The sequence below is a fragment of the Hippocampus guttulatus genome, chromosome 19, assembly GCF_054856545.1.
Source record: "Hippocampus guttulatus isolate MCC_2025c chromosome 19, RoL_Hgut_1.0, whole genome shotgun sequence".
Lineage (NCBI taxonomy): Eukaryota > Metazoa > Chordata > Actinopteri > Syngnathiformes > Syngnathidae > Hippocampus > Hippocampus guttulatus.
In genome coordinates, this window is record NC_141279.1 from 38,141 (window position 1) to 55,010 (window position 16,870).

The window sequence follows — 16,870 nt, forward strand, 5'->3', positions numbered from 1 at the left end:
TGGGAAAACCAACAAAAATAGCATTTGCTCTACATTACACCGATACTGTACGTACCAAATATTTTAAGCAAAAATTACTTCTTGTAATTTTATGGCTTCATCAACGTCTTTGGCATCGTTTCCGCAGAATGCCGCGGGGTATTTACTTGCGCGTGCCAATACCACGTGGCATTATTAGCCCCGGACAACCCACGGGAGTCAAATTTGGCCCCTATAAATTATGCTAGTCAAATGCTACCCTTAAATGCCAAAGGGTCAAATTTGGCCCTAATCGTAATTAAAGCATTGAAGTTTTGAAAAAACATTTTGGTGTTCAGTGAACATATTGCAGTCATTTCATGTATCATTCATCATTTTCCAAATAAGAAAAGGGTTCTCCAGGGTTAGACGGGGGGGGGGGGGGGGGGGTGAATCATGCTCTGCAAACATAAACCATAAAATGAATAAACAATCTTTATTTCTTACGTTTTCAAACACGGTAAACAAAGTGCAACGGGGTTTGCCCATGCGAATGTCCCCAACTCACGGCATTATGGAGGAAAAAAAAAGTGACCAATATCAATCATGCGTTGAAGACAAAACTATACAATTACTAATGAGCAATGTTTGTTTTAATTATAGATTTAATATCACGGGCGTGCGCATCACACAGTCCACGGCCTGTGGGATTCGGGGATAAACCCTTGGGAGGAGGGGCCCACACAAACATTGACCGCAAAAACGATTTCAAATTTTCATGTCAACTTTTCGACGCAATAAATTGTTCAAGTTCGAACGGGAGTCTTTGCGTTTCACGAGTCCATTTGCCTTCAGCGGTGGAAACCTTTTCAAAGGCCGTTTGAAGTCTCGAGCCGAGAGTCGCGCTCCAGTTCCGACCGTGGACCCGAGTGAAAGGTTTCTTCTTCCGTTTGTCTCCGCAGGACTGCGAGCGTCCCTCATCTTTCGACGCGTCCGGCTTTGGGTCACGTGAGACGGAGGGGAGCGGCGAAAGGCTCGGTTCCGACGCAATGACTCGAAACGTTGCCTTTGCTCAAGACCGTAAGCTTCTCGCCGGTGATGTAAGAGGGGCCGATGCCAGAGTAGGAGAGCCGGCGGGGCGGGGGCATCCAAAGATCTCACGTGGTGAGCGGCGTCCCAAAAATAAAGTTTCTGGTAAAAACGATGGGGGCGGGCGACATTCGGCTCCGCCTCCTCGGCCCGCCCCTCACAATGGCGTGTCTTTCCGCTCACTAAGTCCCGGAGATGCGCCCGTCCGCCTCGCAGCGGCACACATCCCGGCGCCGCACGTCGCATCTCCCTCCGCTGGCAGTTGACGGCTTCTCTCCGGAGGACACCAAGACGTGCTCGAGACTCGCCTTTGGCCCGACACTCGCGGATGGCTCGGAGGTCGTCGTCTGTTCTTTTTTCGTGAAGTCGGGGTTACTTTTGGATTTCATGATGTCTACGAGGACAACGAGCACAAGGTGACATTTGTTGAACCCTTACCGACAAAGCGGAACCTCAAAGCTCGTTCTCGAGCGAGGACCCGCGGCACCGACGTGAAACGAGCGTAAGCGGGACAAGCGATGGACGCCATCTGCTCCATGGACAGCACTTGGGACGCGGCGGCGGCGGCCTCAAAGTGCTCTCGAAATACGGTTGAGCGGAAGGATGAAGATTTACCGTCGCCGGACCAAACGGTCCCGTCGCCCGACGCTTGGGTGGCAACGTGGAGTTTCTCCTTCAGTTTGCCAATATCGCAGTCGGCTTTGGCTTTGGCGACGCTCAGCTCGGCGTAGATGTCTTTATGTTTGTCCGCCGCATACTTCTTGTCCTGTCGCCGCGGCACATTAGCCCGAGCGGCGATCCCGCAAACAATCTCCGCACGAACGCGTTCGCTCACCCTCAGAGCCGACCGCAGCTCGTCCTTCAAAGAGCGGATTTCCCGTTTCAGATACTGAATCTCGGACTCCTTGACGCGCAGCAGCACCTTCGAGGGGACCGGAGAGGACAGAGTCAGCCGCGGCCGAGCGGGCGGCTCGCCGTCGCCGCGACCCACCTCCGGCTCGTAGACGTCTTTGCCCGGCGTGACGGGGGACGGCGCCGTCTCCCCGCTGAGACACGAGCGCACGCGTGCGATCTCCGCACTCAGACGGCCATTCGATTCCTGCGGGAAGCGCGGCGAGTTGAGGGAGCGGAAAGCGCGAGCCCTCGCTGGCGCGTCAACGCGCAAACCTGGTTGTGAGCGTCGAGCTCCCGGTTCTCTCGCCGACAGCGCCCGAGGGCCTGCCGCTCGGCCTCCGGGGCCCGAGCCGGGTGGGCCTTCTCCAGACATTTCCGAGAATACCGCTCGGACAATACCTCCAGCTCCCTCTGGACGGCCCGCAGCTCCTCCCTGCGGAGTGTCCGGGAGCCATTTTAACATGCGACCGGGCGGCGACGTGGCGCTCGCGTCACGTGACTCGAGCTGCCAACACCGAGACTTGGAACTCGCTTGGCTAAAACTGAAGACTTGACGCAAAGTACATATCAACGCTCTTTCCTTTCTTTTCATTTTAGACCAAAACACTTGTGCATCACGAACCGGATATTGCTTCTTTTAATTAAAAAAAAACACGCGGAAAGCGGATCTTAAATTAATCGGATACGTTATCGCAGTCCCACCTAATATTGACAGCCACAAAAAAACAACATATGCAGTGATGCTTTTGGAATGCCGACACCGTTTTTGAATTTGTCCCACCTCCGCTACATGAAAACGTACCGGTATTGCAGTCGAAGTCGACCGATATCGGCGTCGAGTCCGCCGAGCCGGGAGCGCCGGTTCTTCTCCAGTTGCTCCTCGTGTGCATTCTTCATGGCTTCGACGGCTGCATGTCAAAAGGAGAGACGGCACAGTTTCGTCATTCGGAGGAAAGGCCCGCGACACGCTCAGGACATTAGCGGCGAAAAGAGCCGACGTACCGGCAACGGTGGCGGCCGTCTCTTCGGCCAGGAGTCTCTCGCGCTCCTCCGTCAGTTTGGAAATCTCTCTCTGGTGGTCTTCCACCACCTTGTGGTGGGTTTCTTCCATTGCCGCAAAGCCACGCTCGCATGCGGCCTGGCCGAAGAGACGGGGCTTAGTTGCAAAAACGACCAAAGACACGTCGCTCGATTCGAACGGTCAGTCCGTTTGCCGAACTGCGCCGCATGGACACCAACGGGCGAAATGCAATCATGCGAGCGCACCGGGAGCAAAACGCCTCAAGCTGAGCTTTGCTGGTCAAAGACATTTCCAACTAGGACACCCAATGGAGCGCCTCGCATGCCACTCGGTTTTCCAGAACTCAAAACCTCATTGAAAACCCCGGCGGCTGGATGACAGAGACTGCGCAAAGAGACCCTTGGTTTGTTTGTTTGGGGTTTTTTTTTTGGGGGGGGGGGGGGTCCTCTTTGAATTTGTTCAAGATTGTGGGAGAAAGTGTGGTGCTGTTCAATTGGCAAAAGGGGATGAAACAAGGAATTTGCAGCAGGGCGGGCGGGGTTGCTCATCAGTGCGGCACACAAGATGTGATGTCAAATCCTGATTTCTCAACGTGGGATTTCTTTCCCCACTGAATAAATGCTCTTGGGTTCAAGGTTATACCACTAGCCAAAAACAAAACTTTTTAAAAATGATCCATCTTAAGCGGGGATGGCAATAATCGTGGTGGGCGGTGACTTTTGAACCGCCCACCACGATTCAAAAGTGTGCTTTACCAAAGTAACGAAGCACAGAGTATTTGAGTCGACAGCGATTGCGCCGAGGTTGCGATACGTCGTCTCCGTTTCAGTGTTACGAGTGCAAAAAGACGACTGGCGTTTCTGTAAAAACGCCTGACGCAGTGAAGTCACGCCGTTGAGATCGGTAGTGTAAGAGTGAAGACCAAAAACCTTCAGACTTTCCAAGTCTCTCTGGTATTTGAGCCTCAGGCCGGCGACGTTGCTTTCAAGGCGCTCCTTCTCCAGTTGCTCCCTCAAGGCGTCGATCTGAGCCTCCGGTTGGCGGCTCCCGTCCTTCAGAAGCCCCGCGGCGTCCCCCTCGGACACGGTCCGCCGTTCCCCCGCTTCCGTCGGCGACGAGGCCACCCGGCGGCGGCTCCCATCCAGCCGGAGCCGGGCGACGCTTCGCCCCGGAGCGGGATGCGACCCGACAGCCTCGTCTCGCCGGATCTGAGCCATTTGCCGCTCAAAGTCGTCCTTGAGCTTTTTCACGCGATCGCGGCGCCGCTCCTTGGCGGCGTCCGCGTCCGCCGGCGGATCCTCCTTCGGCCTTTGCCGGCCGTCCGTCGCACCTTCCGAGGGAGCCGGCCGCGTTGCGTCGCGCGACTCTTCCCGGTGCTCCGGCTCCTCGACTCGCACGTGAAAACGTTCCCCCGGGAGGGACGTCTCGCACTTCTCCCGAACGGCCCCGCCGCGCCGCGTCTCCCGACGGCGAGCCGAGTTGCGTTTGTGCGCGGCGCGTAATCGGCACGCCGCGTAAGCGACCCGGGAGCGGACGAGGGCTTCCCGCCTACAAAGAGCCGCGCTTGCGAACGGGCGGGACGCCCGGGGGCCCAAAGCGGCACCGAGCGTTTCGGCGAGTTCGGGACGGCTCCCGGAGCCGCGCATTTCCTCGGCGTACTTGCGGAGCCCGGCCGCCCGTCGCCGAAGCTCGACGGCCAGGCTCTCGCCCGCACTTTGAAGAGGCTCGGCGGGGTCGCCGGCGCCGGGCGGCATCTCGTCAGCCAAACGCCGCTCGACAACCTTTTCGGCGAGACGGCGGGCTTCTTGCGATCGGATCCGCTCCGCGTACGGCGCCAGTTCGGGTGGGCAGACGGCAGCCGACGTCGCCGGGCCGAAGCCAAAGTCGGCTTCGCCTTCTCGGATGGCGCTTTCCGAGGCCGCCCTCTCGGACGCCTCGATAATTGCTTTGGGGGCCCCTTCCCGTCGAGAGAGCCGGCGGCGGGCTTCCGCCGGCTCCCCTTCGAGCAGCCGCAATTTCTCTCGGCGGTCGAGCTTCAGGTTCCGAACGGAGTGGGAGAGTTCCGCTTCGACCGAGGCGTGAAAGACGGCGGAGGCGTTTACGGCCGCCTCGGCTCTCGCGTCGGCCTCGTTTGAGACCCCCCCGCGGGGCTTCGCCTCTCGCTCCGGCTCTTCCCGGCGCACGGCGGTCTCCGACGTCAACTTCCCGGTCAAGACGTCGGCGTAAACTGCGGCCAAAGGATGGTCGTCACCGCTTTGGGTGTTCTCGACATCTTCCCGTATCGCGGTCGGCGTTTGGAGGAGAAGGTCGGACTCCGACGTCCGCGCGAGCAAAGCCATTTCATCCGAGACGAGAGCCTCGAAAGAGAGGGTTTGGGCAAAGAGAGGAACCGCTTCTTGCCGGGAAAGTTCCGCTGTTTGAGTTGCGGGGCGACGGGGCGATCGCTCCTCCGAGGTCTTTTGTCCACGGCGGATGCGCGCCGATGCGCGGGACAGTTGGCGACCGGTCTCCACGCAAAGGAGGGCCTCGGCGTAAGCGGCGGTTCCCGGCGGATCCGTCTCTGCCGCCGCCGGCTCGGCTTTTAGATTTTGTCGGGCGGCGTCGGCCTCGACTCGGTCCGAGAGACGTCGACCGGTTTGAGAAAGAAGGCCCTCCTTAGCTCGCGGCTTCCGTTCCGTTTCCTCCAAGCCGCTGCCAAGCGCGCTCATTTTGACGAGCGCTTCTTTCAAGTCCTCCTCTTTGCTTTCCAACAGGCTTCGGTACGCCGCCTCGGTCCGAAGGATCTCTTCCTCTTTCTCTCCGAGGGATCGGCTCATTCCCCGGGACTCTCGGGTGGCCCTCTCATACGAGTTTTCCAGGGAGCGATAATCCGCCCGTTGCGTTTCGAGGCGAGCGCGAAGCTCGCCGACCTCCCCGTCGGCCTCGGCGGTCCTCTCGAGGAGCTGCCGGCAGCGGCGCGCGAGCAGCCCCTTCTCTTCTTGGAGTGTGCGCACGCTCTCCCTCGGGGACTCGGACGCGTCGCTCGTCGGGGTCGGCTCTCGCCGCGGCTCCGGCGATGGCTCGCCGCGTTCTCTTCCGGCCGAGCCCCGCCGCCCTCCGAGCGGGGCCTCCGGCTGCCGTTTGGCCTCCGGTAGCCCGGCCTCGGCTTGGGCTACTCTCGGACGCGGACTTGGTCTTTCCCCCTCGTGACTCTCTCGGAGGCGGCGCCGCTCTTTTCTCAAGCGTCGCTCCGTCGGCGCCTGACCTTCTTGGGTCGCGAGCGGGCGTGCGGTCACCTCCCGGAGTCTTCCCCGTAGCCTCCGGATCTCCCTCGCGCGGTCTCGCCGGAGGGCCCGCCGGCGCTCCGGGTGCCGAAGAGCCCGGCTTCTCTCCCAAAGGCCGGCCCCCGCCTCGCGGAGTCGACTTTCGCCGTCCTTTCGCCGGGCTCGCGAGGTGGCTTCGGCGCGTCGTCCGCGTTCCTCCTCCTGCTCTTTTGATCGGTCTCGCTCCCACTCGAGTTCATTGCGCGCGCGAGCCGCGGCTCGCTCGCCGGCCGAGATTTCCGCCCAGGCGGATGCCGGCCTCGACCGCGGGGCTTCGACGTCGGCCTCGCGGCGGTCCGGAGCGGTCCGGGCTTCGGTGGGGTTCCTTTCGAGCGTTTGAATCTGCCGCCGAGCGAGGACTTGCTCGCGTTGCGGGGATTCCGACGCACTCCGCAAGTCGCGGTTCAGCTTGTGCGAGTGTCGCGGTGGCACTCTGCGCGGTGAGGAGGAAGGCGCCGTTGCACTCTTGAAAGAGATTGATGAAACAAGCCCGATTAGTTGCACCGCTTCGCTCCCCCCGCAACAAAGAAAGGCATGCTCAACAGCCCATATCGCAACCCGCAGCAGTTAGCACAATTCCAGACGCAGACTGCAAAAGCCAAGCCGGACATTCCTTGACCACTGATGCAATTTGACTCACTTGCAGGACATAGCCACGTCTGGCACTTTGTTCTCTTCCCGGCGCATCTTCCAGCTGCTCCTGGAACGCACTGTTCTGTCTCTGCAGCTGCTCCAACGCTTTTTGCTTCTGTCCCAACTGGGGGGGGGGGTGGACAAATACTTTGAAATTCTCCGGCGACCACAAAAAGGGAAGGCTAGGGGGCCATCGGGTGAGCTTTCAAAAGCGACCCGAAGAGGCGCTCCGAACGTCACCGACGTTTCTTTGTAGCGGACGCGGTTGGAGAAACGCCGAGGTCGTACCTCTTTGTGGAGCAGCGCCGGCAGTCCGTCGGCGCGGGAGTTCTCCGAAGACGCGGCGATGGCCACTCGCTTCTCTTCCCTCAGTGGCGTCGTCTCCACCCGGAGCCACCGCCGCTCGATCTCCTCTCTCGCGCTCGCCGCCGCGCCGCAGGTCTCCGCCTGGACGTCGCGCGGAGCCGCGGGGCGGTCGACTGGCATTCTTACTCGCTCCGGACGTTCCGGTAAGGACGGTCGCGCGGGAGACTTCGGGAGAGGGACGTTTGGCGGTCGGCTCGCGTCGTCTTCCGTCGGCGATACGCGGGGGGTCGGCGGGGCCGAGGCGGGGACGGGGGACGACGGGGAAGGGGAGGAGCGGCGGGACGCGGTCGCGGAAAGCGACGGGCCGCGGCGGACGGCGTCCTCTCGCCCCTTCGCCGGCTCGCCCGTCCGGTCGATTCGGAACCGCGACCGGTCGGAGGTCTTTGAGCGACCGACGGCGTCGGGGGGCTCGGGACGGGGGCTCGGCTCGGGCCGGACCCCTTGGCGCGGCTCCGGCGGCGCCCGTCCTTTGGGATTCACCTCGGGGACAGATCTGAAGGAAGAAAAAGGCACCTCACTCTACGTGCGAGGAAGCGCCGCCAACACTGACGCGCTGACGGCGGGGCATCTTTCAATTGTCTTTCTGCAAGCCACACACACGAGAATCCAAGCGCTTTGCGAGGCACACGACGCGTGAACGCGCGAGCTCAAAAAAGGCCGACGGCAGACGCCTTCTCTCGGCCGCTGCGTTTGCGCCATTTCGCTCAAGGCGACGCGCCGGACGGAGCGCCGCGTTTCGAATTGACGGGCACGGGCCTTTTTTCAAGCGGCGCAATCGACGAATCTAGTTCCGCACGACGGTCGCGTGGCGTTGAGGCGTTAGGGGGGGCTCAGCGAGGAGGAGGCGGGAGGCGATGCACAAAGGCCCGAAATCGCACACCTCGGAGCGATCGACGACGCGGGCGCATCGATGCCGGTCAGAAGGTACGTCCTGGCAACGCGCAATCGGAGTCAAGTTTGAACATGACATACATGGATGGTTTCCATCTGAATGGGGGCAAGTTAGTTGCCGCCGATCACGCGGGTCACTCCGGTTTGTTGAGCGGACGACCGTCGGGTTAGACTTGACCCGACCCGCGAGGGGACGTGACTCAATGTCATGTGACGCAGGACAAGACGACAAGCACGGCAGGTCAGACACTCCGGGGCCTTTTGACGAAGAAGGCAAAGGGGGGGGGGGGGGTATATACAACACACAATTTTTTCCAACCTCGGCTTCAGAACGGATAGTTTCAGTGAGATGTTTTTCCCGGCAGGAGGTCGGAAAGCCCGGTTGCGGGGAGGAGGACGAGGAAACGGAGGGGAAGCGGGAGAGAGGCATTCGGTCCAAGTCGGTGAGAAAAGCGTGGCCTTCGCATCTGCCGGCGCGGTCAAGTGTGGATTCTCTTCGGGCATTACCGAGCGTCATCGGGGGCGACGCCGGCTCGAGCGTTCTCGGCGATGGCCCGGATCCAGTCGCGGCGGATTCCGGTGGTCGGGGCCGACAGGGTGCGCGCGCCTCCTCGACACTGACGACAGAACGGACGCGGCTTACAAGTGAGCGGCCGGGACGGCGGCGGCAGATTTAGACGGCGACGTCCTCGGCGACGGACAAAGAAGCGCTTCAAAAGGAGAAACGGCAAAAGCCCAGAGCTCGAGCCGCGTCCGGAGCCCTTTGCGGACCGGCGACGCTCGGCCCGGCTCGCAATGCGGCGGCGCTTCGATCCCGACCGCCGAGAAACGACGCGACCCCGGGCGAGTCGGCCATCGACACCGACCAGGATCCGGAAGCCGTAATTCCTCTGGACCGGGAACTCTTGGACGTCGGAACACGTGGAAAGATCGATCTCGCCATCCGCGTCGGAAGCCTGGAAGGAGAGAGCGCAACACGCGTGGAGAACGCAGCGCACGTACAAAAGGAAACGTCAAAGACACGCGGAGAGACTCGTCACCTCTTCGGCGAGCGAGTCTTTGTAGTAGCGCAGACTCTGCTCCGTCAGAACAAACCAATGTTTCTTCCACTGTCAGCGGGGGAAGAGAGCGACGTGACAATCGGGCAGTTCACCGGGCGTACCGACGCCGCGGTCCGGGGGACAGAGCGGCCATTACCGTTCCGTCTTCATCCAGCTTGCTCATCCATCCTTTTTTGGCGTGGAGCAGACGGGGCTGCGAGCGAGACGAGGAGTTGTTGAATCGGCGCCGCCCGCTCGAAATCCCCAATCGGGTTACGACGGGCGCGCGAAGCGAGAGCCCTCGTTTGCGCCGCCGCGGCGAACGGAATCCACTCCGCGCCGGAGCGCTTCGCGCGCCCGGTCGGCCGCCCGAGCCGGGTCGGCGCGGCTGCCGAAAAGCGACGAGCGATCGGGAGACCGACCGCTCGCGTCGACGGTACGCGCGCGGCGCCGTACCTGCTTTTGCTTTAGCTCCGTCGGGTGCGGCGGAGCGGCCGTCCGGCAGAGAGTGGCGGCGACGCCCGTTTGCCCGGACTCCATGCGTCGACCATCCGCCGCTCTCCCTCCGGCTCGGGGGCGGCAACGCGACGCCCGGCTGTAACTGCCACCGCGTTGACTATTTATAAAACGGCGGCGGTGGCGCGGGGCGGGGTTCGGGGCTGCCGGCAGCTGCGGCTCGACGGCGGGACTCAAGTGGGCGATTAGCACAAGTGCTCGGCGCAGGTCTGCTGACGCGCAAGAGGGGGGGGGGCACCTTAAGCGGCTTGCCGCCCGACTCTTTAATGCCACTCGCAGCACTTCGCCAGACTTTTACACATGGTGTGAGTCAACAGCTCGAGTCGGGGACAAGAGAGAAAGGCTCCTCCCCACTTTTTAGGTCGGTGGGGGGCGCGCGGGGGGCTCCAATGAAACATGACCACGCGCGGCTCTTAAATGCCAGAGGAATTCAATGTCGCCCAGCAACACCGGCGCGCGCGCGTCCCAAGATTTCATCCAAGCGACGAACGCTGCGCGATATTTTGGTCCGCCGACCGTGCGATCTTTCAACGACGGCCTTCCGAGCGCCTCGGCCTTCGCCCTCGGCGCGCCGCCGGGGATGAACGGAAGACGGCTTGTTGCGTTTGTTTCAGTCAGACGATTCAAAACGCGAAACTCGCGTCGCGCATCCGTTCGCCGCACAGCGACGGATACGCGTCAAGTGTTGATTGGTTTGAATCGAGAGGACTCCCAATTTGGGGCCTCATTCGTTTTGAGATCCAATCATCTCAATTCAAACCGATGAACACTTGGAACGCGGAAGGAACGGATGCAAACGTACGACTGAAACAAATGGACTTTTTCGCCACGTTGCAATTTTTGGAAATTTTCCCCCGCGGCGATAGACCGGCACGGCCGGGCTCGAGTCGAGTCCGATTTGGGTGGCCTCCGGCGGAAGCGATGAACCGCCGCGAGGTCCGAGCGCGCGGATGGGAGAAAGGCCGCAGAGACTCACCGGCGATTTGGCTCGTGGCCAGTTTGCAAAAGCGCGGCCGGACATGGCGCTCCTTCCCCCGCGGGCGACGGCACGTCCTAGAGCGACACCGACGTCTTAGGACGAGCCCCCGGCGACGTGCGGCAGATGTTCTCGGAGCGTTCGACTCGGGAGACGCGCGTACGCATCTGTCGGAGAGGTCACGTCGCCGCGCGTCATCGACGTCCGATGACGGTCGGCCGCGGCCGCTCCTGTCCGTTCGCCCCGCGTTTGGACTTTCCTCAAATCGGCCGATGACTCGCGAACGTCTGCGAGGGACAGAAGACGGTCGCTCCCATCGGTCAAAATCAACCACGACAAAGCGGTCCGATGCGAAGCGCCGTCACTACGTTCTGTGAAAAGAACGACCGTATCCGCCGGCGGAATTCGAGCTTGAAAAATCAACGCTTTGACGACCGCGCTCGCGGACTCGGTTCAAAAACCAAAAAGTGTTTTCTGGCGGCAACGAGAGGCTCTGTCCACACGCGTACGCAGAGAGCCGTGCGGCTCGAGACACGAGCGACTCTGGAAAACGGTCGACTCAAAGCCCCCCCGCCGTGGAAAACGACGTGCGAGTTCACGCCTAAAGATACGTCGGAGGGTCGATTGGAACGGCGCGCTTCCATTTCAAATAGAAGGAAATGTCGGGGACGCTCGATTTGCAGGAACCGACGGCGGAATGAACGTAAGGCACCAAAATCGGTTCCCGTTGCGCCAGAAGAGAGAGGAAGCCGCCCCAAATGCCCCAAAACTGAACACGGCCGGACTCCAAAGTGCACCGCCGATTTGGCCGCGCCCTTCAAAAAGAAAAGAAAATGACAACGGAAGACGAACTGTGAAAGAGTGAAAAACGACAGTTACAGCGAAGGCAATGCACGACGCGTCCCGGTCGAAGCGCGCCTTTTGGGCATCTTGCTTCGACGTATTTTGAAGCAAAGCTCGAAATTCCCGCGAGAGGACCCGGAATGACTGGCCGCCAGCGCCGTCTGACATTTGTGACGCGCGACGCCACGCCACGCCACGCAAGAGCGGCACCCGTCCGCGCTCACCTGCGCTCCTCCCCAAACAGCCGGGCCACCTCTTGGCGTCCGGGACTTTGCGCGCGCGCTCCGAGGTCCGCTGGCTTTTTCTCCGGACCGAAGGCTTCGCGGGAGGTCATCGCGCGCGCCGGCGGCCCATCCCAAAGCGCCGCTCCGGCTCCTCCGCGAGTCGCGCTCGCCGCGCCGCCTCGACCCGCCGCGCGGCGGCCCTACCGGGGGGGGGCGCCTCGTCGTCGGCTTCGCGGTCCGGGGAGGTCCGGGAGGAAGCGCCGGCGGAGTAGCCGGGGCGCGCCAGAGAAATCGGGGCTTTGGCTTGGGAAGCGTACCCGGGGGCGAGTCGCGGCGGTCGGGAATTCCGCGCAGGTTTCGGAGAGGGCTCGGACTCCGTCTTCTCCGGGGAAAAGTATCGGCTCTCCGCCGGCGCTCATCGCGCCGCCATCTGGAATTCGAGGACACGTCGTTCGCGGCCGTGTTCATTTTTTCGTCGCTCGTCCCGCCCGCCCCCACGGGGTCCGCTACGGTTTGAGAGCCGCCGGCGTACGGCAATCGTCCCGACCGTCTTGAGCGGCGCCGGCGGAGTCCGTTCGGCTCCGGCGCGGAGACGAGGCGCCGCGGCTCGGGGCGGCCCGAATCCGGCGCTTCTCCTCCTGCCGCGAGGTGGCCCGGCCCATCGGGTCACGCTCGGGGCGGGCGGGGGATGCCGTCTCCGCCGCCGGTCACCGTCACTTTGGTCGGGCCCGGTTCCTGCGCGGGGTAGGAGGAGGAGACAAAATGGGAGGCAAGGTCACGACCACACCGCACAAAAAAAAGAAATGCGTGTCATCTACGCTACAGAAGTGGTGACCTTGAGCGACATCTCCCCTAGAAAGGACCGAAAGTAGCGAATTTTGGGGGCCTGCCCAAAGGAGCGACGTTCAAGGCGGTTCGCTGGGCCCAACTGGCGAGCGAGGCGGAACCTCGACGGGCACGACACGGCGGGCGGACCGACGAGCCTCGACAGCGCGCGACTCCCTTGACGTGCCTCACCTGCAGAGTGGGTGGCTCCACCTTGCGCTTCTTCTTCTGGTTGCGCTCGTTGCTTCCGGGGTACACGCTCAGAGCTTCCCGCCATCTGGAAGGCGCCGAGAGAGGACATGCGCGCGTCGCGGTCAAGAATGGCGCCGTCACCACCGCCGCCTTCCCCCTTGTCCCCCGAGGCCCGATCCTTGCGCCCTCAATCTCACCCTTCCGCCGCCCAAGACGTCGTCGAGTTCAGTCGGTCCCCAAATGACCGTCGGGGCTCGGCTAACTCGGTCGGACAAAAAGCCCGCTTACCCGTCGATGGTTTCTTTACATTCGGCTCGAAGGAAGCGCTCCTTTCCAGGGCTCAGGACGCACAAGGAGTTCTTCCGAGCCGTCCTGGACTCCGCGTCCGTGACGTCGGAGCAGCGGTTCATATCGACGGTCCCCTGGGGAAGAGTGCCGGGCTGGAAGACGCGACGGAAAAGGACAAGTTGCGACAGACGGAGGGCGGGCGGGCGCTCGCGCCTCGGCGCGTCCCGTCACGTGATTTTGCGCACATCCGCCGGCGACGCGGCGGCAGAATTCATTTGCGCGGCGGACATGCGCTTGAGCCCGCCCGCGAGAGCTTTTGCGAGCCGGACGCCTCCGAATCTCCACGTCCGACCGCCGATGACCTCAGACTCGTTTCTGTATTTTGTTCTCACGTCAAACGGGCCCTCGGGTCTTCAGATTGACACCCGCCCGGAGTTATTCACATCGGCAAACGTCAAAGCTTCGGGCGGCGAGCGGCGACGAGACTCGGGCCAATAGGCGGGGCGCGGCCCGGCCGGAGGCGGCCACTTGTTCGGGGGGTGGGGGGCGAGCGCCTGTGCCCGGGGACTCCAAATCAACGGAGGGCTCTCGAGAGGGCGGCGCGACAGCCGCGCTTGGCAGGTCGGCTGACAAACGACAGCTGGGCGAGGGCCCGCTTCAGATGGCAAAACGGGCGTCAGCTTGACCTGAGAGCCCCGTCGCGAGCGGCGAGGCGGATTCGGGATCCGCCGGGAAATCAACGGCCGAGCGTCTTCCGTGGAGACAAATCTATTGGGGCCCGGCCAGGGCCCCAATAGAACGTCGCGCCTCCCTCGCCGCACGACAAACGGCCGAGGAGAGAAAAAGCCGCTTTTACTCACCGTTTCATCCGGCGCGTAGCGGAGTAAGCCGTGCTCGTAGAGGATGAAAAAACGCCTTTGCCATTTCTGCGTGGAAAAAAAATGGAGAGAAATGACAAAGCTCGGCGTGATTGGCGGCGCCTGAAAAGCGATCGCTTTGGGGATGCGAGCTTTCCGCCCGATGCCAGTGACCGATCGCAGACCAGAGCACCCATGTCAATCTTTTCACAGACGTTGATCATTTTGCAAAGCCACTTACCCGAGTTCTGTGGAAAGGATTGTCAAATGAGCGAGCAGCAACCATCCTCCATAGATCGGCTTCGCCTGTCAAGGACAAAGGGGGATTTGGAAGAGCGAACGCCAAACGGAAATCGCGACGGTACAACTTAGCTCTCGTTCAACAAAAGGTCAACAAATTCAGCGCGGTTCCGCCACGGCGGTCCGATCCGCTCGCTCGCCCGTCATCCTCGCGTGAGCCGACGGCGGCCACTCGGGGTCGAGTTCCCCCCTCGCTCCGAGGGTTCCGCTGCGCGCCGACCTCCTCGGCTGTTCCGAGCGCTCTGTGAGCAGCCGTCAAGTAGCGTTGGAAGAAATAGGACCGTTTGGGAAGAATCCGCAAAGCGGCACGCGCGGCGGGGAGCCCGCGTTCCGGTTTGGACGCCGTGATAAATAGCCAAGGACGAAGCCGCCGACGGTTTTGGAGCCAATTCCTCAGCCAAAGTTGACGGTCGGCGGAAGTGAGGAGCAAAGCTTGAGCGGAAGGAGGCCCGCTTGAGCTCCAAACTCGAGGGCAAGCACGGAAAGCCCTCGGCTCGGTGACCGACGGAGCTCAAAGAAAGAAACTTCTTTGAGCGCTCGGAGGCTCTGTTGACACACCACACAGAAACACACCTAGCGCACGGCCGTCGGTTCTTCACGTTCATCTTACACCAAACAATGGGGCGGCCATTCCCAAACACCCTCGCGTGCGCGCGCCATGAAAGATCTGCCGAAATGATTCGATTCCTCGGAGGCTCCGCCTCACCGCCAACCCAAGTGAGGAGAGATAACGCGGTCGACAAAAATGGAGCGACTGGACAACGGAAAGCAAAAAAAAAACAATGATGGCACGAGCCGTCATCTTGAAACGTCAGCCTTTGAGCCGACAAGAACTCCACTTCGAATGAGAGGAACCGACGAAAGGCTGTCGCAGCGTCCGTCGGCCAAATGTGGAATAAGGCCAGCGGGTCAACCGCGCGCGGCAAATTCCAATTCCGCATGCAATTTGAAAGAACAAAGGGGGTGGACGGCCCTGGATAAAAAGCTCTCATTGGGCACAACTCGCATTGCTTACGAGTAGGAAATCAGACGTCAGCATCGTGCAAGTTCAATGCCACCGTCTTCCGCTCGGTCCCGGTTTGGGATTTGCGGGGGCAGAAACACCCACTTATGAGCGGCTACTCACCTAGTGACCGCTTGAGTAGGTTTTTCACTGCCCACTTTTTGGAGGACCGCGTTTGACTTTTGATGGAATGACTCGACAGTCACGGCGACCCTCCGCACCTTGGTTGGACACTTTTACCTTTGCGCTCAAGTTCTTTTGGACTCAAGGATCGGAGTTGAATCGGTCCCTCTACTTTGACATGATTTGAATCGCTTACTTATTAGAATCTGCATCTCTTCTCAAGTATACAATGCGAGTGGCTTTGGAAAAAGCGCAGTAGAGTATCGAAGTACAGTACTCACTCACCTGGCGAAGGTCTTCGTCGATGAGCAGGTGGGACTCTCGAGCCTGAAAGCAATTCTGACATTTGCTCTTATTAAAAATGTTGGCTTGGAATTTCCGACAGGGGTTCTCTTTGACCGACATGGTGGTGGGAGAAGGACGGTATGGGCGCTTTGAAATAAAACTGAAGCGGACCCCCACCGCTGCGCCCAAAAGGTTTCGAGGTGACACCGGTGTGCTCTTTCGGTCACTTCGACGTCATTGTCGTCGTGCTCCGGCGAAGGCGAGACCGTTGTGGATAGATGTTGTCGACTAACGGAGACAGGTGTGTGCAAATTTGGGGGGGGGGGGGGGGGGGTTAACTGCGTCGCTCAACGAGGCGTCGACGAGTGGTGGCCGACACTGCTCTGGTCCTGACGGGTCCCGTCGGCAGCCTCCATTGCGCGGGGGGGGGGGGGGGGGGCAACTTAGCGAAGGGAATCCTAACCTCCTTCTATCTAACGAGCGAGAGTGCGTTCACGCGAGTTTGGCTTCCGCTCCGCGCATGATTCACGTTTCAAAACACGGCCGAATTGGAGGTTTTCGTCAAAATGCCGCTTTTGGCCGGACGTCGAGTTGGTGCAAAAAAGGGAGGGGCTACTTCAAAACGGTTCGTGACTGACTGCAATATCGGCCAATCGGGCGCCTGGTATTCAGGCGGTTCTGGAAATTGACCAATCGGAGCCCTCTAAAGTCCCACCCTCCCGAAGCTTTCACGTTGCCTTCCGAACAAACGGGCCGCGGACCGGTCACTGGACGCTTGGTACTGGACAGGGGCGGCCAAAGTTGTCAGATACCCGTAGTTAAAAAAAAAACAAAAAACACCAGCGAAAGTACAAGGAGTGATCAAACTCAAGGAAAGTGTGCAGAGACTGAAATGTAGATACAGGGGATATAATAAGTGAAATGTGAACTTTGTGTTATTATGAGATGACACCGAGATAAATCATTTCAAATTGTTTTCAACATCAACTCAAGTGGAACCCCCCCCCCCCCAAAAAAAAAACAACAGCAACAAAAGTAGATTTGTCAGTGAGCATGCGGACACAAACGGCCCATTTGAAGCAGCGGATCGAAAGACGATCTACCAACCTTGACGGAGCGATCGTAGCCCTCGGAATTCCAGACTTTTCAGACGCCTTTCCCACTGCTTTCTTCGAGTGACTGGAATTGAATGAGCTCAAATCATCTGCAAACAAGATAATTGCCACAAAAAGGTCTCCCGCTCT

The 16,870-nt window shown here is 60.5% G+C and overlaps 1 protein-coding gene across 1 annotated transcript; it reads right to left on the reverse strand.

Annotated features, from left to right (window-relative positions):
- Positions 1-435: 435 nt before the first annotated feature.
- Positions 436-16,248, reverse strand: mpripa (myosin phosphatase Rho interacting protein a). Its single transcript, XM_086099237.1, is given in 26 exon segments — positions 436-1,441; positions 1,663-1,813; positions 1,883-1,969; positions 2,039-2,146; positions 2,215-2,374; positions 2,744-2,849; positions 2,944-3,079; positions 3,892-6,729; positions 6,905-7,021; positions 7,186-7,756; positions 8,474-8,660; positions 8,663-8,771; positions 9,021-9,110; positions 9,195-9,263; positions 9,352-9,408; positions 9,651-9,919; positions 10,687-10,996; positions 11,566-11,690; positions 11,754-11,782; positions 12,424-12,488; positions 12,771-12,855; positions 13,059-13,210; positions 13,919-13,984; positions 14,157-14,185; positions 14,188-14,221; positions 15,627-16,248. Coding segments are annotated over 26 exon segments (6,282 nt in total). The 5' UTR covers positions 15,747-16,248; the 3' UTR covers positions 436-1,229.
- Positions 16,249-16,870: the final 622 nt, after the last annotated feature.